This window comes from Copadichromis virginalis, linkage group LG5, assembly GCF_057382275.1.
Source record: "Copadichromis virginalis isolate Kocher_CV1m ecotype Utaka linkage group LG5, C_Virginalis_male_GT1.1, whole genome shotgun sequence".
Classification (NCBI taxonomy): Eukaryota; Metazoa; Chordata; class Actinopteri; order Cichliformes; family Cichlidae; genus Copadichromis; species Copadichromis virginalis.
In genome coordinates, this window is record NC_140622.1 from 39,950,158 (window position 1) to 39,964,200 (window position 14,043).

The window sequence follows — 14,043 nt, forward strand, 5'->3', positions numbered from 1 at the left end:
ATAATATTTAATGTGTTTATTATCTTATTATTATTATCAGCTTATTATCATCTGCTGTTTAAACTTTACTAAATCTGACGCTCTGAGATTAAATTAATGAAAATAAGTGAGAAAAATATGAGTACAGTACAATTCTATAACCTATGTTTCTCCTTTTTTGTTTTTTTGTTTTTTAGCACTGAACTACAGTACGGTAACAATTATTTAATTTATTAGAAATAAATCAGTAACATGTCTCTCACACGGGACATTTCTGCACTGCGAATGCGTTTAGTTTCGTTAGTTTATTATCACAGTTATTCTGTTGTTTTATTGTATTATGATTTTGAATTAGAGGCTTTATCTTGTCTGTATTTCTTAACCAGAGTCATCAGAACCGCGTGACTTTACGGTTTTATCTAACCTGGGATGCCCCGGTACTTTGAAATCACATGCTATGTTTTTAACCGAAGTGACTAAACAGTGTGATTTTTTTATGGTATCGATGCAGACCGTCCCACTTTTTTAATGTTATTTTTATATGACAAAGAAAAACAAGGGCTTAAAAATGGAATTTATCGAGGCGAAATGGAATAAAAGAGCCCGTGAAAAACATAGTTGAGAAATCCGACTCTTCGGTTTGGACAGTAAACGTAGCAGTTGCCCCGGAGGTTCTTCTTCTTCGCTTGCCGTCAACAAAACCGGAGTGCTGCCTGCTAGTTTGCAGAGCTTTGAGAGGGTTTTTTGGCACGAATTTCTCCACAAAAAAACGAAAATGGTAGGATAAGAGGACAGTTTGACAAGTATCTGGTGAAACTGTTCACATATTTGGCCATCATACTGTAATTTATCAGTTTTACAGGACGGAATTTAATAAATTGCTAACTGAAGCTAGTTTGCTTTTGCTAGTCGGGCGTTGTCGGTTTATTTTTAACCGTTTCTCCCTTTGTGTTACCTTTAAACGCGCTCGCTGGGAGATTATTTTAATTCTGTGTTTGTTGCGGTGTTAAACGATTTAAATCCGTTTATCAGCTCACATGAAATGACTGATCACTGTTGTCTCCGTCCCTCAGGCTGAAGTAGAAGAAACCCTGAAGAGGATTCAGGGCCAGAAAGGGGTTCAAGGAATCATCGTCGCCAATTCAGAGGGTGAGACGACAATGATGTCATTTCATCCCCTCTTTTAAAGACCTTTCCGCTCTTTGCGTGTTTCTTATTGTGACTGCCACCGTGTGTTTAGCAACTATAAGTCCTCCGGGGTCTGATCCAGAACTCAGGTTTAATAAACTCCGGGTTTGTTAAAACTGAGGCAAACTTTAGGTCTCTATCGGGAAAAATAAAACCTAACTTAAATTTATAGTCGGTTACCATGATAAGACACTGTGACCCTTCCCTAATCGGTTACCATGGTAACAGACCGTGTGACCCTGTCCTAACCTGCTCCCTGCACGTGTTATCTCTGGCTCCTCCCCTCCCGTTACACCTGAAACAGCCGACTGACCCTGGATCGATCCAAATATTGATATATCGGTACCAGTGTCAGTATCAGATCGTGATACTTAGTTTCAGAGTGCTTCCTCAGAAAGTAGACATCCCTTTACAAACAGGGTCCTCCTGCTCCTCCTCTTCCTCCTCCTCTCTGTCTCATTGTGTTTTGTTGTTGTGCCGTCACATGACCCGTTTGTGCTGAGCAAACACATGTAGGCTGTAGAGATAAAAAGGAGCAATCTCACTGCCGTGTGTGGGAAGCCGATTCATGATCAGTTTATACAAACCCAAGAAAACAGAAGTGAACAGTGAAAGAAACAAAGTGAGGAGGAGGAAACTCCCTCACAGACCGAGACCCCCAGCATGGAGACAGAGGCCACTGGCAGAGACCTTTCTGGGACTGATTTTATCACACTGATGAGTAAAAGACTCAATTCAAACATTTAAATAATGTTCTCAGCACCTTGAAACATGGTGCACTGCTCTGTCCTGAATAAACTGCCTTCATATGTTAAAAGCAGCACAACCTAAAGTATGTTGATAATAATATCACAACGTCTGCAGACACTACAGTAATCATCACATAGAGTGCAAAATAAACCCGAGAAGCATCCTTAGTGCTGCAGCAGCATTCACTCATCTTCACGAATACTAAAAATAAACCTTCCACATATTGATTATTGTTTCACTACCTGATCAATAACAAGTTAAACAACATTTAGTTTATAAGGAAAACATAATTGTCATTCGTGGAAAACAATCCTTCGAGCTGTGACAATCCCATAAAAACCAGGAATGCTTGTTTCATACATGAACTTTCACATGCACGTTTTTCACTCTGTGAAATGACGTTATTATTGATGATGTGTTTGTTTTTGTCTGCTGGTTTTTATTCACCCCTGTTCCTTTAATTTACCACACTTACATTTTCCTTGGTACATAATCAAGCTGGAATCCCATCAAATTATGAATTTAAATACTTTACCTGTAACTTGACAGGACAAAATGTTACCGAAGACAAAAGTATTTTCCTTCTTCGTCCCATTTTTAATAAAAAATTTTTTTTTTTTGAGTAATTGAGATCTATTTTACTGTCACGCTTCAGTTTCAGCAGCAGAGAACCAGTAAAGTAAGGTGTGATGTGGTTACTGGGTCCACGTGTGAATGTCCATCTCATAAATGTTTTCCCTTCAGGAATCCCCATCAAGTCGACTCTGGACAACTCGAGCACGGTGCAGTACGCCGGGCTGATCCACCAGCTGGTGATGAAGGCCAGGAGCACCATCCGAGACATCGACCCCCAGAACGACCTCACCTTCATGCGCGTGCGCTCCAAGAAGAACGAGATCATGATCGCTCCAGGTGAGAGCATCTGCTGGGAATTACTGCTAAATGAATTCCATTCACCAAAAATGAAACGCTGTTATTCCAGTTAACCTGACTTATAAATGCTTCAAAAGGCTCAAACACGCTCCCATTAGCTGAGCTGAAGCCTAGCAGACAGCCACCATCTACCTGTCTGTCAAAGAGGCCACAGCCCTAATTTTGAGTCTTACTGGTGTCCAAATGGAAGTGTTATAAGAAAAATTCAGCCCCCGTTCAGCTGTTATAATCCACAGTTATCCATAGAAGTGGTTTTCGTATCGGGATGACTCAATGCTGGAGCCTCTGGTGGACGTGAGCTGCAGTTTGTGGCTCTTCAGTGTCGGTTTCATCTTTCAGCCCTGCAGTCGCTGCTTTTGGGAAACAAGTTTCCTCCTCTGGGGGAAAGTCGGGCATTCAAATGATGCCTTTTATCTGTTTACATAACTTTCCATAAGAATTGTGTTTTGCCACCTGCCATGTGAACCAGAAATGGGCAGGATTTTTTTCTAAACTTCTCAAGTCCAGAGAGGTCGGCATCTGGCCGTGAAGATTATTTTACAGCTGCAGCAGCAGTTTAGTAAAACTCGAGATCAGCTGTTTTTATTAAAACTCTACATTTTAAAATATTAAAATGCCCATTATTCAGATTATTTCCTGGCTAAAAAGGCTGGATGTGAACATTTAAGATGCTTTTGTTCCTGAAGTCGTTTAATTTTTTTGCCTTTTTCTTAACAGATAAAGACTTTTTCCTCATCGTCATCCAGAATCCATCAGATTGAAGATGAAGGAGCTGACGTCTGGCTGTTCGCTCGCTTTATCACTCTCATCTAAACGGCCCAGTTTTTCTTTTTTTTTTTCATTAAATCAAAATTTGTGTTTAGCAGAAGCTTTTTCATGGGAAGTAAGGTTGTAAGGTCAGGATGTGTGATCCCGAGGACGGTCAGTCGGCCTGCAGAGGATTTTTGGGTTGTGTGTTTTTTTTCCATGTTTTAGCATTCCAGCTCGTGTGTGTGTGTGTGTGTGTGTGTGTGTGTGTGTGTGTGTGTGTGTGTGTGTGTGTGTGTGTGTGTGTGTGTGTGTGTGTGTGTGTGTGTTTACGTGCACGCGCGTCTCATGTCACCGTTTATTTCATGTGTAGCAAGCAGCCAGACGTGCACGCCAATACATGAGTAACCAGTGAAGTCACAGACACATGACTGGAGCAGAGCACGCTGGTCTGCAGGTCCAGTATACGAGGCAGAACGAAGGACGTGCTTTGTTTTATTTAGCTCACCTTAAAGGAAAACTGCAGATTGTTATTTATTGTTTTGATGGTTAAAATGTTAAGGAGCAGTATTTCACCTGTGAGCAGAGAGCGACACTACAAACACGTCCCTGCTCTTGCGTCAAGTTTGTTCATTTGTAACAATTAAGAAATATAACAATTGAAAACTGTCCTGTGTCTTTGTCTCGTTACTGGTTTTTGGGTTGTTTTTTTTTCTTGTTCAATAAGAGACTCGTGCATCTATCATCAGCTAAGAGTGCTTCATTTGAGTGTTTTGGTAAAAAGGAGGAAGCAGATAAAACTACTTGAAATATCATCCAGTTGCTTGGTTACACATTCAGGAGACAAAAAGAGGTCGACGTGTCACCTCAAGGAAAAACATCCAAAAACAACCCAGCAGAAAAACAGCAGCTGAATGATGCTTGGTGTTAGGGTTACAATGTAGGCGGGACACTAATTTTGAATCATTATTGAAAATAACAGGACATGAGTGCATGTGTAGAGTCAGCAATTACATCTGGTTTAAAAATGCTTCGATGTGCCTCAAAACAAGAGTTTAAAAAAAGCTTTTTTCAACCTCTGGAAGTTAAAAGTCTGCTGCTGTTGTTCTGCCAAAGATTTGATTTCAGGACTCTGAGGCCGTGTTTCAGTCTTCATGTCTGACAGATCACTGCAGAGAAGAACTGCAGAGTCAGCTGGTAGGTTTCAGCTGATGCGTTTGCTAAAAGCAATCATTTTCACATTTCACAGTCCTTTCATTTTTTTGTGCATCGCTTTAAAATCATCCTCAGCTACAAGATTCGTTTCTTACACACTGCTTTGTACACAGTACAAAGTAAAATATTTGCGTCTAAAATATAACGGAAGAAAAGTCAAAAGCAACATAATAGAAATATTTTGACTTCAACCATGACCTCAGTTCCAGAAAATCTGGGAAACTGTAAAATCCAATGATTTGCAGATCTAATAAACCCATTTTTTCTGTACAATAGAAGATAGAAAACATGTCATATGGTTTAACTGAAAAAATGTTCCGGGCCTTGTTCCTCACACACAAAGATTTCTCCAGATTCTCAGAATCTTTCAGTGATATCATGTATTCTAGATGAGGAGATATTCAGTGTTTTCAAATGTTACATCAGGAGCAACATTCTGAAAATGTTCCACGTTTTTATGATGCAGTTTCTGTTGCAGGTAAACCTCTGCCTCCCTAAATGCTGTTTTATACCCAAACATATTACTGATCTATTGCCAGTGACTCACAGACATGCTAAATGTTCCTCCAGCTGTGTTTTTAGTACCGCTCACTTTCCCAGCCTTTCATTGCTCATCTCCCATGGACGAATAAAGTACGAGTTTATGAGATCTGCAAATGATTGCATTCTTTATTTCAAATTTACGTTTTATTCAATTTTATTTTATTGTTTAATTGGGGTTTTATATTCTAACTTTTAAAACTTTAGTAAAGTACTCGAGTTACGTTCCACTACAGCACATATCTCGTTAATTCTCTTTATAAACAGTCATCAAAGGAACAAAGTATAAACAAAGTAAAAAACATCCAAAAATAACAGCGAGTGAACACAAAATAGTCATAATCACAACGAGATGAGGATCATCATAGATGGAGAAAAATCGATAAAATCAACACAGCTGATGAAAAGTATATGAAAATGTCAATGAACACAAACAAAACCATCAGAGATCACTGAGACACCCCATCCCCCCACCTCCTCTAAAACAAACCTAGGAACGCCCCTGCTGAAGCAAAACACAGCCTGACATTACAGCTGATTCACGAACCTTTCGTCATTTCCTCTCAGTACAAAATGAAAACACTGCTGTGTCGTGTTAAACTCTAAACCACCGTGTGAATCACGGGCTGGTTTGTATAACTAGTTAAACTTTGCACTTCTGTTAACGTGAATGCAAAGCTGCTCTCTGGGTTCAGGGATCGATGCACGTCCCCTTTAAATGCAGCGGGTGACGTCAGAGGCTCGGTTTACTGTCTTTGTTTGTCCGGAGCTGTTTTGGCTTCAGACGAACCAGAGACTCGAACCGAAGAGACGGACCTGCGCTGTTGGCTGTAACTACTGCGTTATTCATTTGTGTATAACTGTTTAATAACCCGGACCGAGATGCCGTCCGACAGACCCTTCAAACAAAGGAGGACATTTGGTAAGAAAGCCCCGGGAAAGGTGTTATTTAGCTGGCTTAAGTGCCTGCAAACAGCCGCTGAGCTGCTAGCCCGTTAGCCGCCTAGCTCAGCTCTTTGTATTTAAAGTGCAGTGAAAGGGTGTCGGTGCTGTGTTACTGTAGCTGCTACAAGTGTCCGGGAGCTAGGGTGGGTAGGCTAACAGAGTATTTCTTTACTCGCGAATCAAAGGTGAAAATCCCGTTTTTACTGTGTGAGGCAGCAGCCTCCGGGCCGAGAGGTGTTAAAGGGCCATCTGGGTCACTGTCCGGCTAGCTCGCAGCCAGCTAGGCCTCCGTTTACACGGCCGGATCACCTCACTGGTCTGTGTTTGCTGAAAGGAAAAACAACATGTGCTGACACATTATCCCAACACACGTGTTCAGCGATTTATGTTGAAATATGAGGTCGAGAGACAGCCCCCCAGAGCCGGGCAGGGAGGAGCCCGGAGTCCGGCTCGTTGCATAATCTTTCCATTTACAGAGAAGCAGAGATGCAAGAAACGCTGCATTCACCGCCTTCTGCTCTGTGCTTATAACCTGCTTTCAGCCGCTCTCGTAGACCTGTGCGTGCTGTTTGTTTAGCAGCTGTTTGAATTGTGTCACACTGACACACATTACAGAAGTGTTACACAACAGGGGACATGTTTACCACACTTGGAGTTACTATAATACGTTTTCCAGTTCACTTTTATTCATATAGCACCAGTTCATGTTAGGGTAAACACCCCCAGAACCCCAACAATCAGAGGATCTCCTGTGAACTGCACATGGCGACAGTGGGGAGAATGAACACCCATTTAACGGGAAGATACCATTCTCAGGGAGAAGCAGCCATCTGCCTCCACCTTTTGATGGAAGGCAAAGCAAACCACAGAAGAGAGAACAGCCAGTCGTCTGTTCATTGCAGCAGATACAATAATGTTTTCAAAAAAGTCACTCAGCAAATATTTAAACGCGTCATTAAAGAGTCGCTCTCGGACGACTAAGATTTCAGTGTAAACATTACTGAAGACGGGCGTCGCGACTGCAGCATCATATATTCCTGTTATGAAGCCCTGAGCTGAGCATTTGCCCCGTCGCCATCTTGTTTGGATTGAGCCTATCAACAGGAAAGAGTTTACTGAGGTCACAGCAAGGGAGCAGGCCGTTTTCTCATGAACCTCTGCAAATCTGCGACCAGATGAGTCGCCCTCTGCTAGCCATTAAGAAAAGGATGTATCATTATTTCAGCATCCTCTTCCTGAAATTTGATGGTAGACGAAGAAAGAAGAAGATGTGATTAATAAAGACAGACTTCAGCCTTGGTTTGTATTCAGTTGCCGACACAGCTGGAAGCACAACGGCTGAGTAATTATTCCTGTTGTGCCGCTGCCTGGGGTGCATGGTAGTTGGTGCATTGTAATGCAAATTCTCTGTGGACGAGTCTTCACGATCACAAAAAATCAACTATCACCGTCTGATACCAAAATGTTTTGCACTTGTGTCCTCGTGGACGTGAAAAGTATAGTCGAGGCTGATCGTTCGGGGTCACCTGATCCAGCCCTAACTTCATAAAACTGATCAGAAAGGAAAATGCGAAGCCTGATCTTAGAGGTGGGAGGTGTGACTCTCTCCAGGAGCCAAGTGAGGACGAATATTTACATTCAAACTAAAGACAGGTGATCTTGCAGAACCTGGAGCAGGACTGTAGCTGGCTTCCAATAAACACCTCCACACTGAAACAAAGGAGCCATTCACACTCAGCTGCTGCTCTGAGCCACCTGAGCTTTGAACCCGGCCGGTATTTGAAAAAGGAAAAGCAGTTTTTCTGAAATAGGCCAGTAGGAGGTTCAGAGAGGGCAGCATGCTGTAAAATTAGATAGTGAGGCAGTAAAAAAAGAAAAAAAACATTGCAAAGCTTGAAATGGGTACTGAAAGGAAAGCCTGTGGGCATTAAAGGAGACGTTTAACATAATAATATGCAAAGCTGTGAAGAGATGCAAACACCAGAGCTCTGCCTTGAAAATAAAAGAGACTTAATGTGAAAGAAGAAGCCAAAGAGACTGATGCTAATTAACCACGTGGTTAAACAGATCCTCTCTGACTACACCTAGTTTACTCTCATGTCATTTTTTTTTCATCACTTTTAAGAAGCTTTAAGTGGTCTTTACCTGAAAACCGACTAAAATGATCTTTCAGTCGCTGGTTCGTTGTCTCCCAGTTGACAACTGTGTTGTTCACTGACTAATTGTTGCAGCTGTGTGGGGGAATGGCTCTCTGCACTGCACTAAACAGCTCTGTGATCTCTGAATGCATTCACACATCACACTAGAAATGAAACGTTACAATATGGCGAGGAAGCAGGAGGTTAGAGTACACAACAGGGATGCAGCAAGGACACAAACTTGTAGCCTTGTAGAGCTGCGGTTCCATTTTTCCCTCATCTGGAACGCAACATTTGTCACGTCTTGTGGATTTTCTGACAAAACACAAACTCAGTCTCCATCTGGAGAGGAGAGAACTTTAAATAATACAGATAATGAAAATATCCAGTGTTTTCCACAAAGTCACATTCTATTAGATAATAAATGAATTCGTGCTTATGTGTGCAGTGCATTCATAAAAGCTCATACAGGGCCAGGAGAATCCTGGAGCACAACAGAGCAGGAACCAGCTGCCCCGCTGATGAACTCACCATCATGGCCACAGTATCCTTGGTGAGCTCAGCGCAGCGGCACATGAAGCAGGTTCTGGTTAAACTGACCCTACAGAGGTGACGGATGGCTGCCATCACCAGCTGGTAGAGCTGGAGTCTGTCTGATTACAGGACTCGAGGCAACACCCACATGTCCAGCCTCACTGTAGGGAAGCAGACATGAAGTCAGAGTTAGCTGGTTGTTATTGGCTGGACTTTCAAAATAAGAGCGAGGATGGTTCCTGGTTCGACTGAACAAGAAATGAACTTTGTTTTTGTGACCATTTGTGTCTTTTCTCCACAGCTGACCGGTGCAAAGAGGTCCAGCAGATCCGCGAGCAGCACCCCAACAAGATCCCCGTAAGCTGCTTCACACTGAATCACACCACACTTCACTGAGCTTTGTTAGTGGAAATAAAGATGATTCCACTGGGATGAACCGGAGGTTACCGGAGTGCAGGAAGCAGAGGGTGCAGTGTCTGAAAGCAGCGAATCAAACCAGTCTTCACTTCAGAGCGATCGATGTGATGCTTCGGTCCACAGTTGACCTTGTACTAAAAATGTCTTCCAGTCAGAGATTATATTTAAAGATTTAGATCATATTTCCCAGAACAGGTTTTAATCTGAAATCAAGTTTTGTAAATTTTGTCTTTGTGAGCTAAAATTTCAGATGTGACTTTAAATAATTACCTCAAAGTCTTACAGCTCACAGACTCCCTCTGTAGTTACACATTTGTGTGCCGTTATATTTCCATACAGCAGGAAAAAAGCCAGAAAATCAGGTTTCAACCACAGACTGTACATAAAAGATGGACATGATTAACGTCATGTGACCTGTTGTTGAGTCCTATTTCTGAAACTTTAAAGCAGAGTGTTTTCCGTCTTTACTGTCTGCAAGCAAAGTGCAACTGTTGTTTACAAAATGAACATTGTGTTTTCTTTAGACAGACTTGAGGCTAGCAAGCGCGACAAACAGGGGAGTCGCCCTCTGCTGGCCATTAGAAAGAACACGTTAAAATGTCCGACATGCTTAGACTAGAAGAAGTCTGAGGTTCAGTTCAAATACGGTCATGTGTAGTTTTAAAGAACATGGCAGCAGCTAAAATGCTAAAATCAAGCCTACAGAGCAGAACTTAAACCAATCAGAGACTTCATGGTGGCCGTGTGCATCTTTTGTATACAGTCTATGTTTGTAGGGCAGGTTTTGTCTTAGTGACACTCGTCTGTGTGCTTTGTGCCTGCAGGTGATCATTGAACGGTATAAGGGAGAGAAACAGTTACCCGTTTTGGACAAGACCAAGTTCCTGGTACCGGACCACGTCAACATGAGCGAGCTGGTCAAAATCATCAGGTAAGCAGAGCTGCACCAGCATCAGCACTGCAGGTTATTAGCTGCCATGTGTGCAGCTGTCAGTGAGCGTGCATTGTAGTCTGTAGTGTTTAAAATACATTTACTGCAGTTTCAGGTCGGTGGATCTGGCACAGTTCAGTTTGCCTAATGAGGAGGAGAGGCTCATTCTGTTCACAGAATAATGGGCCAATAAATTAAAAAATTTACAGTCCAGCAGTAAAGACATATAATAAACCATAATATATCTGTGGTTTGTGAGGCCACTGGTAATAATTATCATCCAAATGCTGAGGAGGCAGAAATAAGATCTTTTTAATGTCAATCAGCCATAAGAGTGAATTAGCTGTAGGTCCGTCGTGCATCAGTGGATTTACAGATGGTCAGCGTGCTGGAGTTTGTACAAGATGAAAGTGTTGGCCTCTAAAGTGAAGGCTGAGGGTGGAAAATGAAAGAGGAGGGAGGTGAAAAATGATAATGCAGAAGTGTTCCTCGATTCAACATCCTCAGTGTTTAGAAAAAGCTCCGTCAGAGTTTCTGTAATGAAGCAGGGTTCAGTTCAGTGCTCAGCACACGTTTGTGTCTCAGCCGCGGTGTGAGATCCTGTGATGACTAAAATATCAAGCGTGCAGTGTACTCCACCCAGGACAAGGTCACCAGGATCTCACCCTGGAGCCACAGCTGGGCTTAGCCTGAAGAAGGCTTGGTGCACCCCAGTGGGCCCACCACCCAAGGGGGGCGCTGTAGGGGTTTGGTGCAGCGGGGAGGTCCTCGACGATCTCTTCTGAGACTCTGCTCAGGAAACAACGGCTCTTCATTTCACTGTAATGTTGTGCTGCCCGAAGCCCCGCAGATGACGACAGGTCCAACACAGGAACAGCATATAGCCTGTTAATTTTCAAAATAAGAGTCTGCAGCCTAAAAGCTCTGCTGGTGAAACACTTCATGTGTGATGCGAAGCTGTGCGAAGGACCGAGCAGAACAAAGTCAGAAGTGTCAGATGGGTTCATCAAAGAGCCAGAAGCCACAGATAAGAGATAACAGCTGATTACCTGCAGCTCAGATGTGTGAAGCTGCTCCTGATGCAGACTCAGTATGTGCAGGTTTTTTGATTAAAGAGTCTTGGAAATGATAACCAGCAAGTTTGAGTAATAATTCACTAACTGGAGACTTTTATGGACAAAATAAATCTTAAAAATAATCAGCGGATGAATCGATGGTGAAAGTGATCTGTGGTTCAGCCTTCGGTGAATCGGCTGCTGCTTGTTGATTAAAAGCTCTAAACGAACATAAAAGGATATTAAAATCAATACGCAGAGAGCCGGGCGGCCGATGTAAGACCTTTAGAAAAATGCGCTCGCTCATCCTGGACCTTCTCAGGACTCACGTGATCGACTTCTCAATCAATTCTAAGTGATTTTAGGCGCTCTTTATTTTGAGCCGAGCGGATGGGAGAGGAAGGCGGGGATTAAAGTGTGCGCTTTATGCCCGGCGGCTGTGGTCGTGTCATTCAGAGGCAAGAATGTAGACGTTTTATACGGCGGTGCCTCGTACATCATGTCAGGAACCCAAACTATGAACACAACCTGCTGCTGACCAGGTGGTGTGCTCAGCATCAGTTACCATGGTGATTTAGCCAGGTGAAAGGAGAGCCGCTTTCATGAAACAAATCTCTGACCTCAGCACCGCTCAGCGAGCCATTAACCGCGCTCCGTAGTACGACCCTCTGAACCCTCAGTCTCTATGAAACAGCAGCAGGAGGAGGCGCTGCCACAGCTGGAAAAAACAGTCGAGTGTTGGAAAACCCGCAGAGATCATTTCATCTCCCAGTTTCACTTCTATTCCTGCTGCAGAGGTGAAGCCACACCCACTGGTTACACCTCTGTGACCCACTGCAGGGCTGAAGGATATGTCAGTTGCAGGAGTTCAGATAACTGATCTTATCTCCAGCTTGACCTTAAAAAGTGAAGTGATGGGTGGATAAATTTTCCACTTCTCCCTCCTCCAGGCGCCGACTGCAGCTGAACCCCACGCAGGCCTTCTTCCTGCTGGTCAACCAGCACAGCATGGTGTCGGTGTCTACGTCCATCTCTGAGATCTACGAGCAGGAGAGAGACGAGGACGGCTTCCTCTACATGGTCTACGCCTCGCAGGAGACCTTCGGCCGCTGCTAGGGAGGGAGAGCGGGGACGTCCTCGGGTGCTGTGAGAGAAGAAAGGGCGGACGACCAGAAACTCCGCCTCCAGCAGCGCCTTTTCTCCCCCACCCCCCTCTCTTTCTCTCTGTCGTAGTCGAGCACCTTCTTCACTTTGGTCAGCCAGTAGCTCCGAAACCCAGAGAATATCCTGTGTCTCCTTCAAAAAAAAATCCGATCGGATTTTCCTCCCTTCTTCTGTTGGCCCCCCACAGGCTGAGTTCTCTTATTTTGAAAGGGTGACACAAACCGACTAGTGATAAAGAAGTTTTTAAACGATGTCTCGATGATGCGTGATTGATTAACCGATCGGTTTTTCCTCCGTTACGCTACACACGTATCAAACTTGAAACCAGGCAGGCGGAGGTCAGGGTGTAGCCTGAAGGAGTCAAAGCTGATCAGTGCATCAGCAGATGTGTAAGCTAGAAGATTAGAGTCTGAGAAGTTTCATTTTTTCCTTTTTAAACTCATTTTGAATCTGTTTTTTTGTTGTTTGAAACGTAGTTTCGTTTGTGTTTGTAGCTCCCAGTTTGTTTCCTGTCAGCCGAAGCTCAGCGCGCCGCCGCTGGCCAACCATCGGCTGACAATCGGGCTCAAGATTACTGTGATCCTCATCGAGCTGTTAGCATTCACAGTAATTTTCCATGTGCAATATTTCTCCTGACACTAACGCTGAAAAACACTCGCCGTTCATATCGTCTGTCTTCATTCACGACCCCGTAAGCACAACGGCGCGAGGTCCCGAAGACACTCGGAGTAGGGTGTGTTTGACGGGAGGGACGACACGGCGGGAGGCTGTTATGCTTTTATTTTGACACGCTGAGGCGCTGCGGCGGCGCCTCCTCCCTGTAAGAACACCACGGTAGCATTCACATAATAAATGTATTTAATGTAGGATCTGAATGAGCTTCTTTTGCACATCGATTAATACAAATATATAAAAAAAGACTTGGTGTAGGTTTTTTTAGTAATTGCTGTATAACAACTCTCTTTTTGTATCTGCTCCTCGTTTCCGTCTTTAACAGGAATTCACTGACAAAAAAAGTTCTGCACTACGAACCTGCATGTTTTACTTTCCTTTTTTTTTTATAAATGTTTGTTGATTTTAAGCTCTGGATGTGATTGTATTGTTTCCATTTAGTCCTTTTTGATGTCTCCCAAACCAAAAACTGAAAGTAAGTGAAAATATGTTTGAAACTGAAAAAAAAAAAAGACCCGTGTTCGTTTAAAGGATCGTATAATCGAGCTGTATTACAGAGTGTGTGTTTCTTTAGGCTTTCTGACGTTGTCACTGTACTGAGGGTGTACATAGATGCGTTGCTACAACCTAATTCAAATTATTTGCCAATAAATAAATAAAAAGTTGCCTTTAAAATGATGACTCGGCTTTTTTCTGCTTTGTTGTGTGAAGTCACTTTCAGACGTCTGCTGACTGCGATGGTGTTCAGAGGCAAGACTATAGAAACTGTTTTTGGACACCAAACTGTGGACCTGACTGTAGCAATAAATGATGAGACGACCCCCCTTCAAAGGTT

At 43.2% G+C, this 14,043-nt stretch overlaps 2 protein-coding genes across 2 annotated transcripts; both read left to right on the plus strand.

The window, feature by feature from the left end:
• The first annotated feature begins 408 nt into the window (after positions 1 to 408).
• Positions 409 to 4,266, plus strand: dynlrb1 (dynein, light chain, roadblock-type 1). Its single transcript, XM_085458003.1, has 5 exons — positions 409 to 451; positions 603 to 757; positions 1,053 to 1,128; positions 2,662 to 2,829; positions 3,568 to 4,266. Exons 1-5 carry the CDS (start codon positions 409 to 411, stop codon positions 3,609 to 3,611), a joined length of 486 nt encoding a protein of 161 aa, XP_085314129.1. The 3' UTR covers positions 3,612 to 4,266.
• Positions 4,267 to 6,091: 1,825 nt separating this feature from the next.
• map1lc3a (microtubule-associated protein 1 light chain 3 alpha) lies at positions 6,092 to 13,886 on the plus strand. Its single transcript, XM_085457804.1, has 4 exons — positions 6,092 to 6,274; positions 9,271 to 9,326; positions 10,211 to 10,317; positions 12,323 to 13,886. The coding sequence occupies exons 1-4, from the start codon at positions 6,235 to 6,237 to the stop codon at positions 12,486 to 12,488; spliced, it is 369 nt and encodes a 122-aa protein (XP_085313930.1). The 5' UTR covers positions 6,092 to 6,234; the 3' UTR covers positions 12,489 to 13,886.
• Positions 13,887 to 14,043: the final 157 nt, after the last annotated feature.